Consider the following 19,166-nt stretch of genomic DNA (forward strand, 5'->3'; position numbering starts at 1 on the left):
TAATAAGCCAAACGGTAGCCTCACGGAGGGGTTGGTAACCAACTTGGCTATTTTTCACTTTTCCCTGGCATTGCTTTCATACATAAGATATAGGGGGGTTGAAGAGACAAGGGGTGAAGAAGTATGCGCAGACCGATCGATTCCTGGCCGGCGCACCCAGGCCAGTCGCGCTTCGGACTCACCCTCGCAAAGTCTATACAGCCTATGAAAATAACGCATTGGATAATAATAATAATTAAATAGTGTTGTGCCGTGTTAGTGCTGTGTTAACTAAACATTCTAATTAGTTACATCCGGTAAGAATTAAAATTTTAAGTGTCTTAGTGTCTTTTTTTTCTTTTATTTTAGTGCCGTTTCCTTTTTGCTAACTTAAGCTTTGTATCAATCAAGTTATCCTGTGTCAAGGTAAACCCTTGTCGGTCTGTCATTATCATTTGTCAAATAGATTACAGTTTATGTAAGGCTTGTACCAATTTGCGTAAAACGTATCTATTAACTAATATAATATTAGCAATATAACGTTTTCGTTTCTTTAAGTTTATTATAATTCAAGGCTATTACAAGTATCTTTATCAATAGATTATATTATTTTAGTTTAGAAATAGAATTGGCTTTGCTTCTTTTTTGGGCTAGTTATTTTGTATCAGCTACTTTGTTCCATTAGGTATTTAACAAAAGTAACTATTTTATAGTAAATTAGCAATTAAAAATTAAATAAAATTCAAATTCTAAACAAAAATGTAAATAAAATATATTTAATTTAGAATATGAATGGCAACTCTTAATTACGAGTAGTACACGCTGCAACACAAGTGGATCATTATTTGAGGCTTGGCGTCCTGCCAAGTGATTGAGACGATAGGTTTTTGTATACCCTATACAGATCAGGAAATCGAATTTATATTGAAACTATAATATACAAAATACAGGGTGGAATTGTCAGCACTACTTTAAATGAAACCACAGTTTTAACTACTCTATAAAAGCCTAATATAATTCAGAAAAAAAATAATTCCCAAAAATGAAAAAGTTACTTTTACAAACAAAATAAATAATAAAATTAAGTTACCCAGTTTAGGAAGCCAGTAGTCGCGCAGGGGTCAAATATTTAAGATTTTCATTTATTCGCTCTAGTGTTGAGGCAAAGCGCGGTGTTAAGCGCCGTCACTCAACACGTAATACTTTCAGAATTCAGCGGAAACAGAGTGTCTTAATATTAGGTTCCCTCTGATAACCTTGGTGTATATGGGATACAGCGTGAAGCTGAAATAAATAACTAATAACTCTTTATCAATTCAGTTAAAAGATATAAAGAATTTACAGTGTTTGTACATTCAAATATCTTCTGAGCAATCTAAACTGAAAAAATGATATAAAAAATAAATAAATAGTCGTGTTACGAATTAAAATAGTAGCTAATTAATATTGAATTAAAAATGGCATGTTAAATATTAAGAAAATATAAAAAACTTGGACATAAAAGAATATCCAATATATTTAAGATTTTTAGTAAATACACTGTTCCTATTTGTATATAGTTACAACACAGAAATTGAGATCAGCACAAGATTTTCTTTAAAATTAACAATGAACACCCCTATTAAGAGAATTTAGTTTATTTTAAGTATATTAGGTACACCTAATACTAAATTATTTTCCAGAAAAAAATTGTTGGCTAAATCAAAACTAAAATATTATACCAAAATGTACCAGACAAAGTACGAGCAAACAAACTAACTGCTCATGTTTGAGCAATTTTTAGCTTTGAAGCTTTGGAGTCTCGTCGGAACCTCACTCGGCTATACATTGACTTGCAATAAGCTTTTTAAATTTATAGAGGTACCAACAAACGTAGGGTTATATTAGTTTAAGCTCGTTTTTTCCTACGCATGAGGTTGAAGAGGCAGAGCGAATATTGTGTTAAGATACATTGTTCTCCATTTTCTACCCTAATTTGAGATATTGCGTGGTGAGTGGTGGAACTTAACGCCGCGTTATATAGCGTTTTAAAAAAAAAACAGTTTTTAGTCGATACTTTAGAGTAATAATAACCTTAAAAATACGAGTTTCATTATTTTTTTAAAAACCTTAAAAATTCAGAAGGACTAAGCATATCATTATAAAAATATTTTCTGAAATACACATTCATTCACGTTTAGATTTTTAATGAGGCGCTATTTGAGGCATAATTACTAAAACCAAGTTTAAAAGCTCATTCAAAAGAGTAGCTATCATAGTATCAATTGAAAGTTTACATGCTATAATTTTAGTTAACATTCTATAACATTAGAAATTACAATTAACCCAAAGATATTGGGTTCGATCCCCACTCGGAGAAAGAATGATTTTCCAGGTCTGGGAACACAAAAGTGCGTCGTTGCGGTCCACTACTCAAAACCCAATATCTCAATTTTTTGCGAAAGTAAAGAACGGAGTGACTAAACACTAGAATGTCTAACCCATGATAAAAGTACACCTTATTTGGCTACATTTTCCACTAAACAATAATAGTGTCGATTCAAACCCATAAACAGTACTAAAATACCAAAAAAAAGAACAAAAATAGTTTTTTTTACCGTCTTCAGCTTTCACGTAGCTTTTGTTTATGCGAATGCAAACTGTATTTGAACTGGTCTCCTTTCATTTATATTCTTTCACAGAAATCCAGCCGTATAATGAGTCTCTTTAAAACTTTTCTCACCAACCGACCGGCGCGCGGTTGCTTTTTGTTGGCATGAATTTATCTTTACTCACTCTCTCTCTCTCACACACTTTTCATATTCATTTTTAAGGTGTGAATGTGGAACAGTTTTTTTTATAAGGTATTTATTATTTTCTACTAACAAAATTAAACTTTTCAATGTTTTATCAAAATTGACTCACTTTTTTCATATAAGCATAAGGAAATTTTCACTGTAATTTCTTATGTGTTATGTATGTATGTCATCGATGATATATGAGAAAAGTGAGGGTGAGTGAGGCAGAATATCTTAACACTAGATACCCTGAACCTAGACGTATGCGGGGTACAAGTAACTATATAAAAAAAAATTATAATAATTTTGTAATAGGCATTTTGAACACATTTCAGTTAAAATAGTTCTTGTTTTTATTTTTTTAAGATTTTGCATTGATGATGATGATTGAGCAGCAAGCAGCAGCAGATTTTGATGATTGAGCATTTGCCTGTCGGTCAATACAATTATTCCATTAAATTATGCCATCGATTCCATATCTGTCGCGCGTATAGTCCTAGAATGTATGATATTGCAACGGAATTTTCAATTATATTGCCTGTTGTTGCATACTAGACATGCTTGAATGACCATAGCTATCGATTCAAATGTCACTCGTGTCGTTAGTATTTGTTCTTTGCTTTTTTTAGCGTCACGCTGTATTCCACAAATAGCAGGATAGGCTCCACAGATAGTCTCCACTTTCCACCGAATTCTGAAGGCAATGCATGTTGAGTGGCGGAACTCAACACCGCGTGCCGATTTGTTACGAGAGCGAAAAAATTAAACATTAAATATATTTTTTTTTCGACTGGTAATCGAATCCACAGCCTGTCGCGTTTATAGTTGCGCTGGTGCCCATCATGCGAGCTGAAGGTCCTTAAGACTCCACCTGTGTTCAAAAAAATGCGTATAGCCTTAACCAACTAAGCCAACTCTTCAGCTATAAAATCATAATTATAGATAAAATATTTTGAATTACAAACAACTATGAAATGACTTAGCATTTCAGTTTATATAACTCGTACTCACAAATATGTAGGTCGAGTACTGTATGCTTAAAACTTCATATTTTTTAAAGCATTCACAATTTTTCCTATTTATAATTTAAATTGTTGAGTAAGTGAAAACAAAAGCTATTTAGCAAGAAGTCGTTATAGCGCTGTGGTACAAGTGACTGCCACTAGATATAGGTTTATAACCCAGAGATTGCGAGTTCAAATCTTCTATATATATAAAATCGAAAGGTCACTCCTTCATCACGAAATCTCAGAAACTACAAGTGCCAGGAATCTCAAATTTTGCATAGGAGTTACTTATAGGACGTAGGTACTCGCTAAGACGGGAATTTGCAATATTCGACTTCTAAGGGGTTGCTTTTGGGGTCGAAACTTTGTATGAAACTTCGTTACTACAAATGCTAGGAGTCTCAAATTTAACATAGCAATAATAACGTAGTTCACGCAGGCGAAGCCGCGGGCGGACCGCTAGCATTAAATAAAAATAAATTAGGTGAGGCCAGATAAGACCGTAGGCGCAGTGATGAAAGCGTGTGACCGTAAATGTGACAGGTTGTAGGTTTGATTCCTACTCGAGGAAATGAAATATTTAATGTTTTCATTTCAACTCACAACGCATTGCCTCCAGAGTTCGGCGGAGAGTGAGTGGAGTGTCTTAACATTAGGCTTCCTCTGTTATCTCTGCTTACAAGCGGGGTATAGGTGATACTGAAAAAAATTATTGTCTTATACACGTATATTTTACATTTATTATTATTAAATTACATATGAAAAGGCGCGAGAAAATAAAAATGGTCCAAATTTTCCAAAAAAAAATAATATTTTAACCATACGTTTAATTTTTACTACGAGAAAGAAATAAAATTAAACCATTTTATATATAAACATTAATGTATAAAGTTTGTATAGAAATATTCCTACAAGTAATACAAACAAAATACATAAATGCTATAGCCTTGCGAGTTACCAAAATAATGAATAGATGATGGGATCCTTAACAACTGACTTTGACTGATCGATATTGAAAGCCAAATATAGACTATTTTTATTTACACACACATAATTATCTATAAGTTATATATCTTTTTTCACTTTCCTCTATATTCCGATCGTAGCAGGGTAGGCAAAGGGAACCTGGGAACCTAATAGACACCCAGTTTCCTATACACATAATTCACACACTTTCCGTCGAATTCTTGACGCATTGCGTGTAGAGTGGTGGAACTTAACGTCGCGCTTTGGCTGTTCACTAAAATATAGTGAAAATATTAAATATTTCATTACTTTGAGTGGGAATCGAATCCAGAAACGCACGTTTTCAGTCACTTATATATATAAATACTACATAGAAAACAAAAACTGAAACTAAACTTACTCTTTTACGGCTTTTTAACGATACGCATTTTTTTAAATATTTATAATTTGATTCATTCCCAGCTGGTCCACCATACATAATTATGAGTTACTCAGGTGTGCCTCAAGGTCGTGATATCCGTCTTTAACTTGATAAGTAATTAAAACATTAAATTATAATAATCTAAAATTATAATATCTTAGTTTTTATGTTAAATATCAAAATGTTTTTAATTTGTATTTTTATATGTTAATTTCCTCGCTCTGGTAACAGGAGAATGGGCGCTTGAGTTCCACTACTCAACACTCAATGTTTCGAAAATTAGGCGCCGTGGTGATCGATCCTCAGTATCTTAACACTAGGTTCCCTCTGCCTACCCTGCGGGGTACAACGTCAATCTAAAAAAATCACTTGGTAATAAAAATATTACTTGAGAATTACGCGTATTATAAGGAGGTTCCTCTCTCTGGAACCCTAGCCATCAATATCCTGGACGCTTGTCCCAGGATTAGAAGAGTATATTTTTATATTTTTAAACATATTTTTAAAATTAATTTGTATTGAAAAATGTAGAATTTATTTTTCTTAGAATATAATAGTATATATTGTGAATAAAATATTATTAACATAAGTTTATATCACATATTAATGTTTCGTTTATTTTTTCTTTCTGTAATGGGAGCACTATTACACTGAATTATTAAGCGATATTACATTTGACATTTCCGTTACGTACTCAACTTAGGCTCATGAATTTTTGAGACAAATGACTTCTTACCTTCTATCTAAATATAATATAGTAAGGTCTATTATACATGCTTCTATAGTACAGTTAGAATGGACTAATAGGATTTAAAGCTCGTTCAGGCTATTATTTATTTAAAAAATAAACTAATTTTCGTTCAATTTTGTTTGTTTCGAGTTTTAGAGGTAAAATGAAAAATGAAAAAACCCTATCTTTTCCGTTCCCGTTCTTCTACCTTCACGCTATATCCTGCACATACCAGGGACTCCATTCCCCATTCCCTTTGAGACACATCCGTTCCCCAATTCGAGAGGCATTGCGTGATAAATATATGTCGTGATGACAATCACGTGGTAGTAGCCCTGCATCACGAATGGCCTTAAGTTCCAAATTTCTCATAGCTAAACTCAAATATCTATGAAAATTCGTTAATTGCGTTTCACCTAAATTTAAAATATGATGGCTGTATTTCACATATATTATAATTTTATAAACACACTATCAAACACTTAAATAGTTAAATATGACAGAATAAAATAAAAGAAAAATTAAAACCACACTAAAAACAATATGCAATCCAAACATTTACAATTAGTCCAACAAAGGCATACGAACTATCATTTCACAATTCCATACAACTCGTATGCATGAGTTACATAGCGGCTCTACAAAACACATTACAATAGACTGTAGTACTACACGAGCAAGAGAGAGAGATGACGAGAGATGTGGCCGGAATATCTCGTTATTTAATTATACGAGTCGTTCATAGGAGAGGTTTTCATTATGAGAGCGTATTTTCCTGTATTCGTAGCTTATTTGTGCAGCTTTAGCTTTAATTGTTAGTATTTTAGCGTTTCTACCTTCTCTTGTATAAATTCTAACGAATAGGGTGTAATAGGCTGGTTTGAGGAAATTTATTGCTAAAACATTCCAATCCCTATTTTCGGATCAAATTTAGAGATGTTACGTTTTGAATGGCGGAAGTTAACGCCGCGTTTTTGTCTTCTTATCATATTGAAAACGTAAAATAATTAATTTGATAGAACTGGATGGAACTCTACCCCAAAACTCAATTTTAGTTATAACTTATAACTCCACGTCCAGTTATAACTTAATTGCAATTTTCCTTTTATTACTAATAATTTTTAACATAATTTTAGTGATAATTTAAAAATAATTGATTATTTAGTTTGTTTTTTTAATTTTTACAATTATTAAGTTTTAGAGTTGTAGAGTTTTTAGAGTTAGTACTTTTGCAATACTTCTCTAAAAACTCATACTATTAGTAACTATCATAGCTAAGAATTTCAATTTATAAAGGGATTTTAGTAAACAAATAAACAAAGTGGATTCGCGTGGCACTGCAATGCGGTATGGGCTCCCGCTCTTGAGCTCACAAAACCCTGCCTATATTTGCCTTACTATGTTTTGGAACATATTATAATCCGCGTATAGGAATTTTTATCCTTTTTTATGTATATTTATGTAATCTTTTAATATATTTATATAGGCATACATACGTTTTATATATATTTCTATAACTATGTGAAATAAAACATTTCTTTATCCATAAAACTAAAAAAGATGATAAAAACTTTATATTTACTGTTTCTAATTATTATTAAATAATATTAAAATATCTCGTGAATATTAACACAATGATTGTGGGTTCGATTTCCATTGGCGACAATGACTTATTATAATTTCCTCAATATGCAATATACAATTCACTAATAAAACGGAGAATAGAGTGACTTATCACTAGGTTCTGTCCGCTTAATCTATTTTTTGAAGGATAACGCGAGAAACTGAAAATATATATATATGGTAAAACTTCATAAATTTACAGTAGGCTACCTTTTAGAAGTGAATGTAAAAAACATTAACTTGTAGAGGCGTTGTCCAAACTCTCCAATACTTTGTAAATGGAGATCGTAAAACTACCGTAAGTCGTAAAACACGCCGCTATTAGATTACCTAGAATCTATTTGTTGGGTTTACGTTTTACGTAAAAGTATAGTGGGTGGTAATTTTTTTATTGTTACGGTGGAATTAGGACGGCGTTGGTTCGGAAAATTGAGCTATTTGGTTTTCTGGTTTATTTTTTTTTTATTTTTTTGGTCGGTCCACGGTTGGACGTTTTTATCAATTATTCTTGTTGTTTTTGTGTGTTGGAATTTTTATAAAGAAAAAGGTGTATTGGGGACGTTTTTTATTTTCTTCTTACTATTTGTGAATTTACAATTTTTTGTAATTAAATTTACTAGAGTACAAATATTAAAATTAATATTTAAGTTTTCGCCCAAACGCACAGGCTAGTGCTATCAACTCAAATCATACTAAACCATAGCGGGAGTAGAATTTTTTTTTAACAAATAAAATTACTTCATGTAGTAGAATATTGAAATATACCAAATATATTCGAACTGTTCCAGCTTCATTCCGATGCTATAATAATTGAAATATATATTTGTGCATATAAAACTCTTCCGTTACAAGGTGATCTACAGACAACCCATAAACGATACTTACAGGACTTAGATAGGTTAGAAAGTAACGGGAGCTCTAAAAAAATTGGGATTCCCGCAATAACGGGAAAAGGTATTAAAAAAAATCTTCTTATACATTTCGCAAGTATAGTAGTGAGTGACGATTAGTGTTATTATAAAACATTTAAGTGGTTAGTTGATAAATTAATAAATAAATTGTATGAAAAAAATATGGAACTCGATAGTTTACTCAAATCACAGGGTGGACTAATTTCACGAGGACCGTCATTAGCGTGCAATTCGAATCAAACGTTGCGTACCACACTATGGAAAATGTATGTGAATATATTTTATAAGTAATCAAAGTACCGTGGATTGAGGTCGTTGTGGTGTTACGAGACGGTTGCGGGTTCGATTCCGTCTCGAGGATATGAACTGTTTTTATTTCACTCTTCTGGTAAGAGGATAAAGGTAAAGGTTACGTCTAGATTTTAGTGCTTCGCGAAAATCCAGGTGCCATCAGAATCCATGAAATACGAAGTGACTATTTCTCTTCTCAACTTAAAAAAAAACCCAAAAAAATGGACAATTAATATAATTAAGTTAAATTAATTTAAGTTTTTTTTTTAAATTTTAATTACATTCCGTTTCCATCTTACATAATTAAAATTTACATTCTTAATAACTTCTAACTTAGATAACATATTATATATATATTTTTCAAAGCTCCAATAGTAATATGTCAAGGACGGATGAGACGTGGATAGAAGTGTATGTTTATTATGTATAGGAGTGTCACCTACATTAATCAACGTAAAGCAATTAGGGCGATCGTTAACTGTCGAGTGTACGGTTTTCTTAATGGTAGCTGTGTATACACTAGTGAATAGTGTATACACTTTTAATGTATGCTAAGCAAATGTAAGTTTTAAAGATTTTTTTAGGCGTCACCCTGTATTCTAGGGTAGGCAAAAGGAACCTAACTCTTAAAACATTATGTTCCCCATTTTCCGCCAAATTTCGAAGGCATTGTGTGTTGAGTGTCGCAACACAACACCGCGCATTTCCTCGACACCAGAGCGAAGAAATGGAAATATTAAACTGGACTAGACTCATTTTCATTTACTTTATAAACTATGAGCTTTAAGAAATATCTGATCCCAAACTATGCAAAATAAACCCCCATTCGAAAAACAATTGACGGTTGTTTATTATTCAAATATCAATAGTTTTGGTGAATGGGAATCAAACCCACATCAACCGAACTAGCTAATCCTAATCTATTTGGTAACTAACAGACCATTTATTATGTTAACTATAACATTACTTATAACGATCATAAATCTACCATATTTCGACAGTATTTTAGACATAAATCTAAGAAATACTTAGTTTAAGTTCATCCACGTTTTTTAAGTTGTTTACGAACTGGCGATCATGAAACTGAAAAGAAATTGGGAATAAACAAAGTATAAGTAAAGGCAAACACAGAGTTATGGGCCGTAATACCCCAACCCCTGAAAAGGGGAAGTCCTTTCCTTCCCATTTAAGAAAAATGTAACGAATTCCGGTTACAGAAATGAATGATCCATTGCCGAAAAGTAATTTGTTTATTTTAACATTTCTTTTAATTTTGGTATAAAATGTATTCTCATTTAGTTAGAAAACGAATATTTAACTTTTATTACTATTACGTGATTACTGTAATATAACTACAAACAAATAAAAGGCTATATATTATTTTATGCAAAATTTATTACATTAAGTACTAATTAGCAAGCATAACTACACCAATTTATGAATTATTTTGGTTCAAGACAAAGCGCGGCGTTCAGTTCCGCAACTCAATAGGTAATCTCTCTAAAACTAGTAGAGCAGGGAACGGAGTGTATGAGCTATAACACTATAAAATAAATAATCACTCCGCTCTTACTTCTTTAATGGATTAATACAATTCTTTTATCGTTAGGTATTGCAGTGACTGTATTGTTTTTCAGAATAAGCAGAAAATCTTGTGAAAATTTAGAGATTGTCTATAAATTTTAACGAAGCGGGATTTACGCTCACTCTGACCACTGAGTCATACGTTCTAAATAACAACATAAATAAGTTGTAACAAGCGTATAATAATTCCGACATAGCTTGATGATTTTAGAATGTTAAAAATAAATATAAATCTTCCTCTAACTTATATTTGAACTCACGACCACCAATAGCAACTTCTCATTAAAACTTTAGAAACTTAACAACTTTTACACTCGAGATGGACTCGTAACCTAAAGTAGGTACGAGGACGTAAGAAATATCGATCCCTCAAAGTGTAAAGTAGGGCGTGCTCTCCATCTGAGTGCTCCTGTTATATTGCCCTTGATATCTCACCCGTTTGAGGATGATGCAAAAAATTTAAAATACATGTTTTAATATTTTATTTTTTAATAAAATCGTTGATTTTATAGAAATATATTATAGGCTTCACGCTATATCACGCACAAAGCGGGGAAGGTAAGGGAACCTAGCGTTAAGACACTCCGTTCCCCATTTTCCGCCGATTTACTATTTTATTATAACTCAACGCCGCGCTTTGCCTGGACACCAGACCGAGGAAATAAAAATATTAAATATTTCATTTTCCGAGTGGGAATTGAATCCACAACCATGTAACCAGTAGCATGTTTATCCCACCACAGCCTTAAATAAAGTATATTTAACGATAAATAATGCTGTCCTAATAAGGCAAATTTTATGATAGCAATTATTTTTTGTACTCTCTCGATACACTAAGCCAAGTTTTATGTATCAACTTGATTTAGATTTGCCAATTTAGGAACAAGTTATTAAAAGTTAATTTAATGGTAACAAGGTGTTAGAAGTTTATTTACGGCTTCCATGTTTTAAGCTCGTTAAAACTTGTCTGTCAATTTTCAAGTAACCAGTTTTTAGAGTTAATAAACATAATGAAATAAGTATTAATAAATAAAAGTAAAAATATTAAATGAAACTTTATGATTTTTACACAAAAAAAATTGGCAAGCACGCTGTATCCCGCAGGTAGTAAAGTAGGCAGAGGTAGCCTAGTGTCAATATCCTCCGTTTTCCACTTTCCGCGGAATTCTACGTACTACCTCGTACTATATACTCGTACTTGAGGCCAATCATGTCACAAAAAAAGGAAAAGCAGCACCAGCGTATGACTGTAAGCGTGACGGCTTGTGGGTTCGATTCCCATAAGGAAATTAAATATTTAATATTTTCATACCTTCGCTCTAGTGTCAAGGCATACCGCGGCGTTGAGTACCGCCACTCAACAGATGATGCCTGCAAAATTCAGCGGAAAGTGGGGAACGGCAGTGTCTTAACACTAGATTCTGAGGTTCCCTCTGCCTTCACTATTATGTCTGCGGGGTACAGCGTGAAGCTACGCACGCAGCGTGAAGCACTACGTACTACGTCTCTAAATTATTACACAATCGTGCATCAATACATCATAAAGTGTCAAATGAATATTCTGGCTTGAAGCCAACTAACTCTCTTTTGTTTGAAATCACCAGTTGTAGGCAGCGCGTAATGTGACAGAAGAAAAATAAAATGGAATATACTGTCACTTATACTGAATGCTCACTTACGCGAAAGGAAAGACAGGATAAGAAGTAGAGTTTAAGAATTAAATATTTCTTTTAATCTAAATTATTTAAATTTTATATAGGAGACGCTTATATAATATTAAAATTTTTAATTCCTGATCTGAATAGCAACTAACAAAAGAAAACTAATTATAAGCTTTTTAATTAAACGTTACATTTTAAATGGTCCTTAAAACGTCATCAATAAATAACCAAAAAAGGCCAATTCAGCTTAACTTCTTACTAATTCATGTATTCAGTTAGCCACTTGCGTGTTCAAGTACAATTTTCTTACTTTACTTTTAAACGAGCTCATATTACTTTTAAACTGCTCAACTATAAAATAAAGTACGAAACAACGTTTATAAGTAACACTAACTATGGTACAACAACTAAAGCGTATTTCATACAAATATACCTCTACAGTAGACATTTCTGTGTAGATCGAAATATCAAAGAGCTAAGATGTCGTTCGTATCCCAAACCGTCGCTGGGTTAAGCCAGACGCGACGCGAGGACGCTTCCCCCCGTCAACATTGCTCACACCAACACGCCCACCGCAGCACCCAACTTTGCAGAAAGAATAGTTTACCTGAATGGGATCCTCCTGAGCCGAGGGCCAGAAAAAATAGCCTACCCGCTGAAATCTACGATAAAGCGGAGACATCACACACGGGCAGCTCACCCATTCTAGAAGAAGAGTGACAACTATCGCCGTAAGTCCCGCTTGGTGTCCCCTCGTCACTAGTCCGCATGGATATGCACTCCAATATCACGAACAGGAAGAAAGGCTTTTTGGAACAGCCCTTGCATGCTTAGAAGCTTTTGTGAATCAGTAGGGAAGCACGAACACCTTATAGATATGTGTATCGATGTTTATATACCTATGATATATAATTTATAATAATATATGATGATATGGATGTAATGTTTTCCCCAATTACTTAGGGAGGATCCCAATTTGATTGTATGTTATTAACGTTTATTAGGAATTCCTATTAAAATTAACGTGCAAATTAATGTTAAGAGCAATGTAGGGGAAGAGGTAATCTCAGAATATTAATGTACTTAGGTACAGATGATTAATGTTGATTGATCAAATTACAAATTACATGATTAAAATACATCCTGTATAATATAACCTGTCGTAGTTGTAAAGGATTGCGAGATACTATAATAACCGCAATTCACCGTTCTGAGTTATGGAAGCGGTTGCATTATATTTAATTAAGACTACCAACCTTAGATTTGAAAGTAAAAAAGTAAACCTACTCTGTCACTCATAAAACAAGTCTAAACCATATTTAAGTCCTAATTCTTACTTTAAAAGTATAATCAAACTCGATATCAATAAAGGACTAATAAGTAACTACAACGAGTTGACGCTGTAAACTTGGCAAGGACTTATAATTATAGTTCTAAGGAGCAAGGTCACGGTAACTTTCTACTTCAAATGTTTTGAAACAACCTAACATGCGAATGTTTCACGCTCTTCATAAAACAGAAAGTACTGAAAAATCAATGGCCAGAGGTCGGTCGCGTATATAATTAACTTATTAATGATGTGTGCAATTTGCAAGCCTCCATCTATTATTGATGTAATCAAGAATTCATAGTAAATCTGATTTTGTGACAACAGCTATGCTCGTATGTTATAAATTATTAACAAAATTGAAATTATATGAATTGATTAATTCAATTCTTTTGAGGAAAGAATGGTGTCAAACATAATATATTATAGAAAAACAGAAATCTTCACTTTCTCTAAAATTATAAATGTAATAATACGAGTAAAAATGTAAGTAATGACATTATTGAAATAAGAATTGTTAAATAAAAGAAAAGAAATTTGACCCACTCTGGTGCAACGATGAGGCATCAATTCTCTAAATCCATGCATGTATTTGGGACTTGGCTGACGTGCACTATGATAATAACTACCTACATACAATAGGCTCACACAGTCAGCGTGACGCACAATTTTTTACCATGAACTATTCATATTAGATTTATGAAAGTTAAACTGTGATCAATTACATATGAAGTATATATTTATAGAAGGAAGCAACATGGAGATTTCCAAAGACCGTAAATAATAGCTTACTGATTAGTATTGAAAATTGGATTATATTAAAAATTTTCGTGCGATATTAAGAAATGATGATGCATTCGTTTGAATAATATGACAACAATACGATGATGTGCTAGAAACTTCTATTATTTAATTTTAGCTATCTATTGTCCTTTCTGTGTCATGTGAGTGTTTAAATGTAAATAAACTGTGTCACCTTCGCTGAGAATTATGATATAGGGAGACGTGATAGACCTATATAATCAGCGGCCCATTACCTAACAAACATTCTTACTCGCCTAAGCATGACTATCTCCCTTTGAATCTCCTTAGCAGGGCCAGAAGGGAGTTCTCCCTGCAAATGTAACTCAATTTGCCATCAAAACTTTATTGATATCAAAAATACTTGTACATATTTAAACCAAAAATCTTTGTTTTATCCAATTAAAATTTGAACACTTCTTTAGAAATGCACTCTTTTAGTTCAAGCACCTTCCTGCAAACTTTTCCAAAGTGACTCACAAATAACTTTCCATTGTTCCAGGCGGAGCGAGTTTCTAGGATGTGTCTCGTTCCCTTTGAAAGATGCAATTAAAAACGACATCTCCGGCACGTACTTCCTGCAGGGGCGCCAGAGCGCGGCACAGGACCGCGTGACCGAGCGACGCAAGATGGCCACCGACAACACTGAGACTAGCACCAACGATGGCGCCAAAGAGAATGTGGATAAAGGTACATTTTATATTCGTATTCTATGAATAATATATTTTACTTTAATAGTTTTTCATATCATTTCACATCTTGAGACAACATAGGAATTTGTAATTGGTTAAAATGAAGCTCATAGCTAAATTTGAATTAACCAATTAATTATAACTAAGTATTCCAAGAATTCAACTTTCTACATCATTTCTTACTATTGTTAAGAAAAAATCTCATAAATAAATTTCTCATTTACTCTGTAAAAATTCAAAATTCTCCTATAAACAAATTTTCGTAGAAACTGCTTAAAAAAATTTATAAATAATAAGTATTATTTTTATTCACTAGGCGTAGCTTCTAACGGCTCAGCAACGAACCAAGCGCAAGTAGCAGCAGCATTACAGCGGGAAGCTGACGAGCATCTGTTTTTGAGGTACTTGGAACTTGATCCACCGGAAGATCCGAATGTACCACGACGAACGCAAAGACATGGACGGACACCTTTTACAACTACCAGAAAGTGAGTACTGTAATATAACTCTAACTTTACTCTAAGTTTACTTCTTAATTTTTTTGTCTTCCTTTAAACTGACTTATGTGACATTCATATTTTTAAAGATGGACAGAGAACGTGTCACTTGCAATTTGCCATTTTTCTACAAAATTGTATATCGTCCAATATTTAATATCTTATATTCTCAACAGATTAGTTCGCGGCACCAGCGGTGGTTTCGGTTTCACAGTGGTTTGGACGCGACCACCGCGCGTGGAGCGAGTGGCAGCTGGAGGGGCGGCTGAGAGAGCAGGGTTACGGGCGGGAGATTATATAGTGTTTGTTGGCAATAAGAATGTTGTTACAGCTAATGAGGAGGAAGTCAGGAATCTTGTTAAGTGAGTTTTTTTTAATTGTTTACTTTTTTAAATGTATACATCTGTTACATAGAAGTTTTCGGACAACAGAAATTATGACGATTATGTCGTATAACGGTAATTATTATAATAGTTGTCCTTATTTTTTTGCTATTGATACAAAACTATACAAAATACCCTCATATTTACCAACATGTTATTAAAAAAAATACTCAAAAATAACAAATATATTCACTATCAAACTCTATTCCAGGTCAGCAGGGCAGACCCTAAACATGGAAACCTTTAGGCGGGTACCTCAAAACGGGGTCGGAATCCGTCGTCTCCAGATGGTACCACCTCCTGAATCTACTCCACCGCCTCCAAGGTCCCCAAGAGCCGGTACCCTGGCGTCTCCAGCAGTTCCAAGACCTCCCACAGCTTGTTCGTCGACCAGCCAATCTTTGGATCGTCGTAAATTACATTTACCTCAGGTCACATTTTCTAAAGAGGTAGGTAATGGAATTATTGTATAGATTTTTTGGTTTTTTTGTGTGTGATCGAGTGGATGAGTTTTATATAAATAAATTCTTGGCTTGAAAATCAACTACACTTTTTATGCTTAAAAAAATCTTATATAAAGACCACTTTGAGCTTATATAGAGACATTATCTAACCAGATTAAGAAAAAATTTCTATCACATGTATTATTGGAAATAATGCTTTTCTTTACAAAATTAATTCATATTTTTTTATAATAACATTAAAATATTTTGACAATATTTACACCTTTGAACATAGAATTACACTGAATTCAAGATTATGTGAAAATTGTTTTTATCTTATTATTCCAAAAATTATTTATGAACCATCTTTCGATTACTTTATATAAACTCGGTCCACTCGATCACTATTCAAATTAAATTCATACTAGTCATCGATAGTTTTTGATGTAAATTATTTGGCAAATATTACTAGAGCAAAATTCGAATTTTTTTTGGTAAAGTGGTGCTAGTGTTGACTTACTTTCGATTTAATGTCTTAAACAAATTTATTTTAATTTAACATTTAATTTGGTGTGTTTGTTTGTAATCTTATTTCTTATAAACTCGTACTTATCGTTACTTATGTAGATAGTAGATTACTTCAGTACATTCCACTATAGTATAGAAGTTTGTGTAATTTTAATTTGTGTTCTTGCTTGTACAGATTTTTTATTAATAGAATAATATAACAATCTCAATAATCCTAATAATAATTAGATGTTATTTGGTAAAATAACTGTTATTACGTTCAAATAACTGTTATTGGGTTTTATAAAAGGGGAAACGTTACGTTTAATATTTCTGTTTTGTTATTATTTATTTTGTTATTATTATTTATTTTCATTGTAATAGATTGTCGTGTGTTATTAATTTTTTTTTATTAGTTTCTTAAGTATCTTAGAACCTATCTAGATGTGTATACATTTTTGTGTTATCGCATTATTTTTGTTTATTTTTGTAAAAAACGCAATTGAAATTGTGTGTTTTAAGCTAATTTACATTATTTTTGTAATTCGCAAATCTTTTTTTTGGTTCCTGTTATCATTATTTTTGTTTTTCATTTTTTTTCTAATTTATGTTTCTTAATATTAAGTGCAAATAAATTTATTGCTTATAATTATTTGTTGCCTTTTTTATTTTTTTTATCTCATCTCCCTTAACTTTCCCTTCCTAAGCAAATAATTAATCATTATTATTACAATTATAGACATTACATTTTTAACGAAACGACAATGAAATGTTTTGACAGTAAGTTCTAAAATAAAATACTTAATATTTTCTTTGTACATATTTAAAAAATAATATTATTACAAAAATTTTAAAGCATTCTATACTCATTGTAGTTCCAAATTTTATAATTTGCACCAGCTTTGAGTTTGAGTTTTAGTTTTATGACTAACTTGTGGGTGTATAAAGCGGATATCAAAATGGCGATGCCAAAGAAAAGCTATATTTAAAATTACACTTTGAACGTATCATACTAGTTATAATGAGTCCGCAACACAATTTTATATATTTTTGTTGTAATTACGCTAAATCATTCAATAAATTCGTCCACAGCACTATTTTTGTTTTATGTTTAAGATATGATACAGAGCCTTAAATTATAAGTAAAATTTAAAATTTCTATAATAAAACGTGAATAATAATAGAACAAAACAAAGAAGTTATTATAACTTAGATAAAAAAATACTAAAACAAATATTTTAAACTCTTATTCCACGCTTACAATATAAGGATATCCTAGAGGCACGGGTTCAATTCCCGCTACATTCCTTTCTTTATACATTATCTAAATATTTTTCCTATAAAGTTAGTGATTATACAATAAAGGTAGTGCTACAATCGTAAATACTCATATAAAACCAACAATAGGCTAGTCGTGGCGCAAGGGCACAATGTGTGCCTTTAAAAGCGAGTGGTGGTGGGTTCGATCCCCACTGGAAAAAAAGAAATATTTATTTAAATTTATATTTCCATTTCTTCGCTTCCTCTTTTCTTCCGCCACTCAACACGCAATGGCTCCAGAATTTGGAGGAAAGTGAGGAACGGAGTATCTTAACACTAGACTCCCTCTGCCTATCCTACTGTGTGCGGGATTCAGCGTGAAGCTAGCTTAAATTTAAAAAAAAAACAATTCCCAACAGACAACAAGCCTATCAACAGACGGGCGAAAACGCGCCCTACTGGCCGTAGTCTCGAGAGAGCAACACTACGCCACGTGCCTACAGTTCGGCCTAGTACGTTTTGTATCGCCGCTCGCTGAAAGAGCCGATTTGATAGCTCCAAGCGATCATCAATTGTTATTCCAGAATATTGAAGAGGTAAATGTAAACGTAGAGAAATATTTTTTCTGTAGTATGTCAATACATAATTATATTTTAGTAAGGCAGAATATAGAGAAAGTAATATTAGTGCAAAACTTAAAAACCATCAATTGTGTATCTTAACTTTAAAAGATACGTTGGTAAAAAGTCAATATTGCGAAAGTTTTACCTTTTCCCAAAACATTGAATTGATCTATTTTCTTAGTTATAAAATTTTGTTGTGTATACTTTTCTTTTTTTTATTATTTTTATAACTTGTCATAAACATCACATAATAAGGAGAAAATAATAAAAACAAGAAAAACAATAAGAAAAAAAAGAAAGTCATTGATGATAACATATTTTTTTAGATTTTTAGACTGTCAGAGGATATCTTGGATCAAGTAGTTCAAGATGATACTGAAATACAAACATCAACAGTTGTCGCTGTATATTTACAAAAAGCACCAACTTTTCTTAGCCTTTATAAAAAATATTGTCTGGGACTGAAAAGGGCTGACTGTGTTCTGGTAAGCTTCTTCTAATATTCTAAATGTGAAAATTTGTGAGGATATGTTACACTTTTACGAAAAACTAATAAATGTATTTAGATGAAACACTAATATACCATTAACATTTTAGCGGGCGAAGCCACGCTCGTGTCGCTAGTTTTATATAGAAAAATTGAATGATATTTAATTATCATCTTCAACATAAATATAATACCA

At 32.4% G+C, this 19,166-nt stretch overlaps 1 protein-coding gene across 9 annotated transcripts in view; it reads left to right on the forward strand.

Annotated features, from left to right (window-relative positions):
- PsGEF (Protostome-specific GEF) overlaps window positions 1-19,166 on the forward strand; it is a 53,052-nt gene that overhangs the window by 18,187 nt on the left and 15,699 nt on the right. For all 9 annotated transcript variants that reach the window (XR_014878430.1, XR_014878431.1, XM_085193014.1 and 6 more), the window contains exons 5-10: window positions 14,581-14,768; window positions 15,087-15,258; window positions 15,444-15,629; window positions 15,862-16,099; window positions 18,280-18,456; window positions 18,810-18,968. Coding sequence is in view for 7 of the 9 variants with exons in the window: in XM_085193014.1 (XP_085049140.1) it covers window positions 14,581-14,768; window positions 15,087-15,258; window positions 15,444-15,629; window positions 15,862-16,099; window positions 18,280-18,456; window positions 18,810-18,968 (1,120 nt within the window). In the remaining 2 variants the exon portion in view is untranslated. The remainder of the gene's footprint in view (window positions 1-14,580; window positions 14,769-15,086; window positions 15,259-15,443; window positions 15,630-15,861; window positions 16,100-18,279; window positions 18,457-18,809; window positions 18,969-19,166) is intronic.

This window comes from Heliconius melpomene, chromosome 11 (genome assembly GCF_056956725.1).
Source record: "Heliconius melpomene rosina isolate 202511_hmr_F chromosome 11, ASM5695672v1, whole genome shotgun sequence".
NCBI lineage: Eukaryota > Metazoa > Arthropoda > Insecta > Lepidoptera > Nymphalidae > Heliconius > Heliconius melpomene.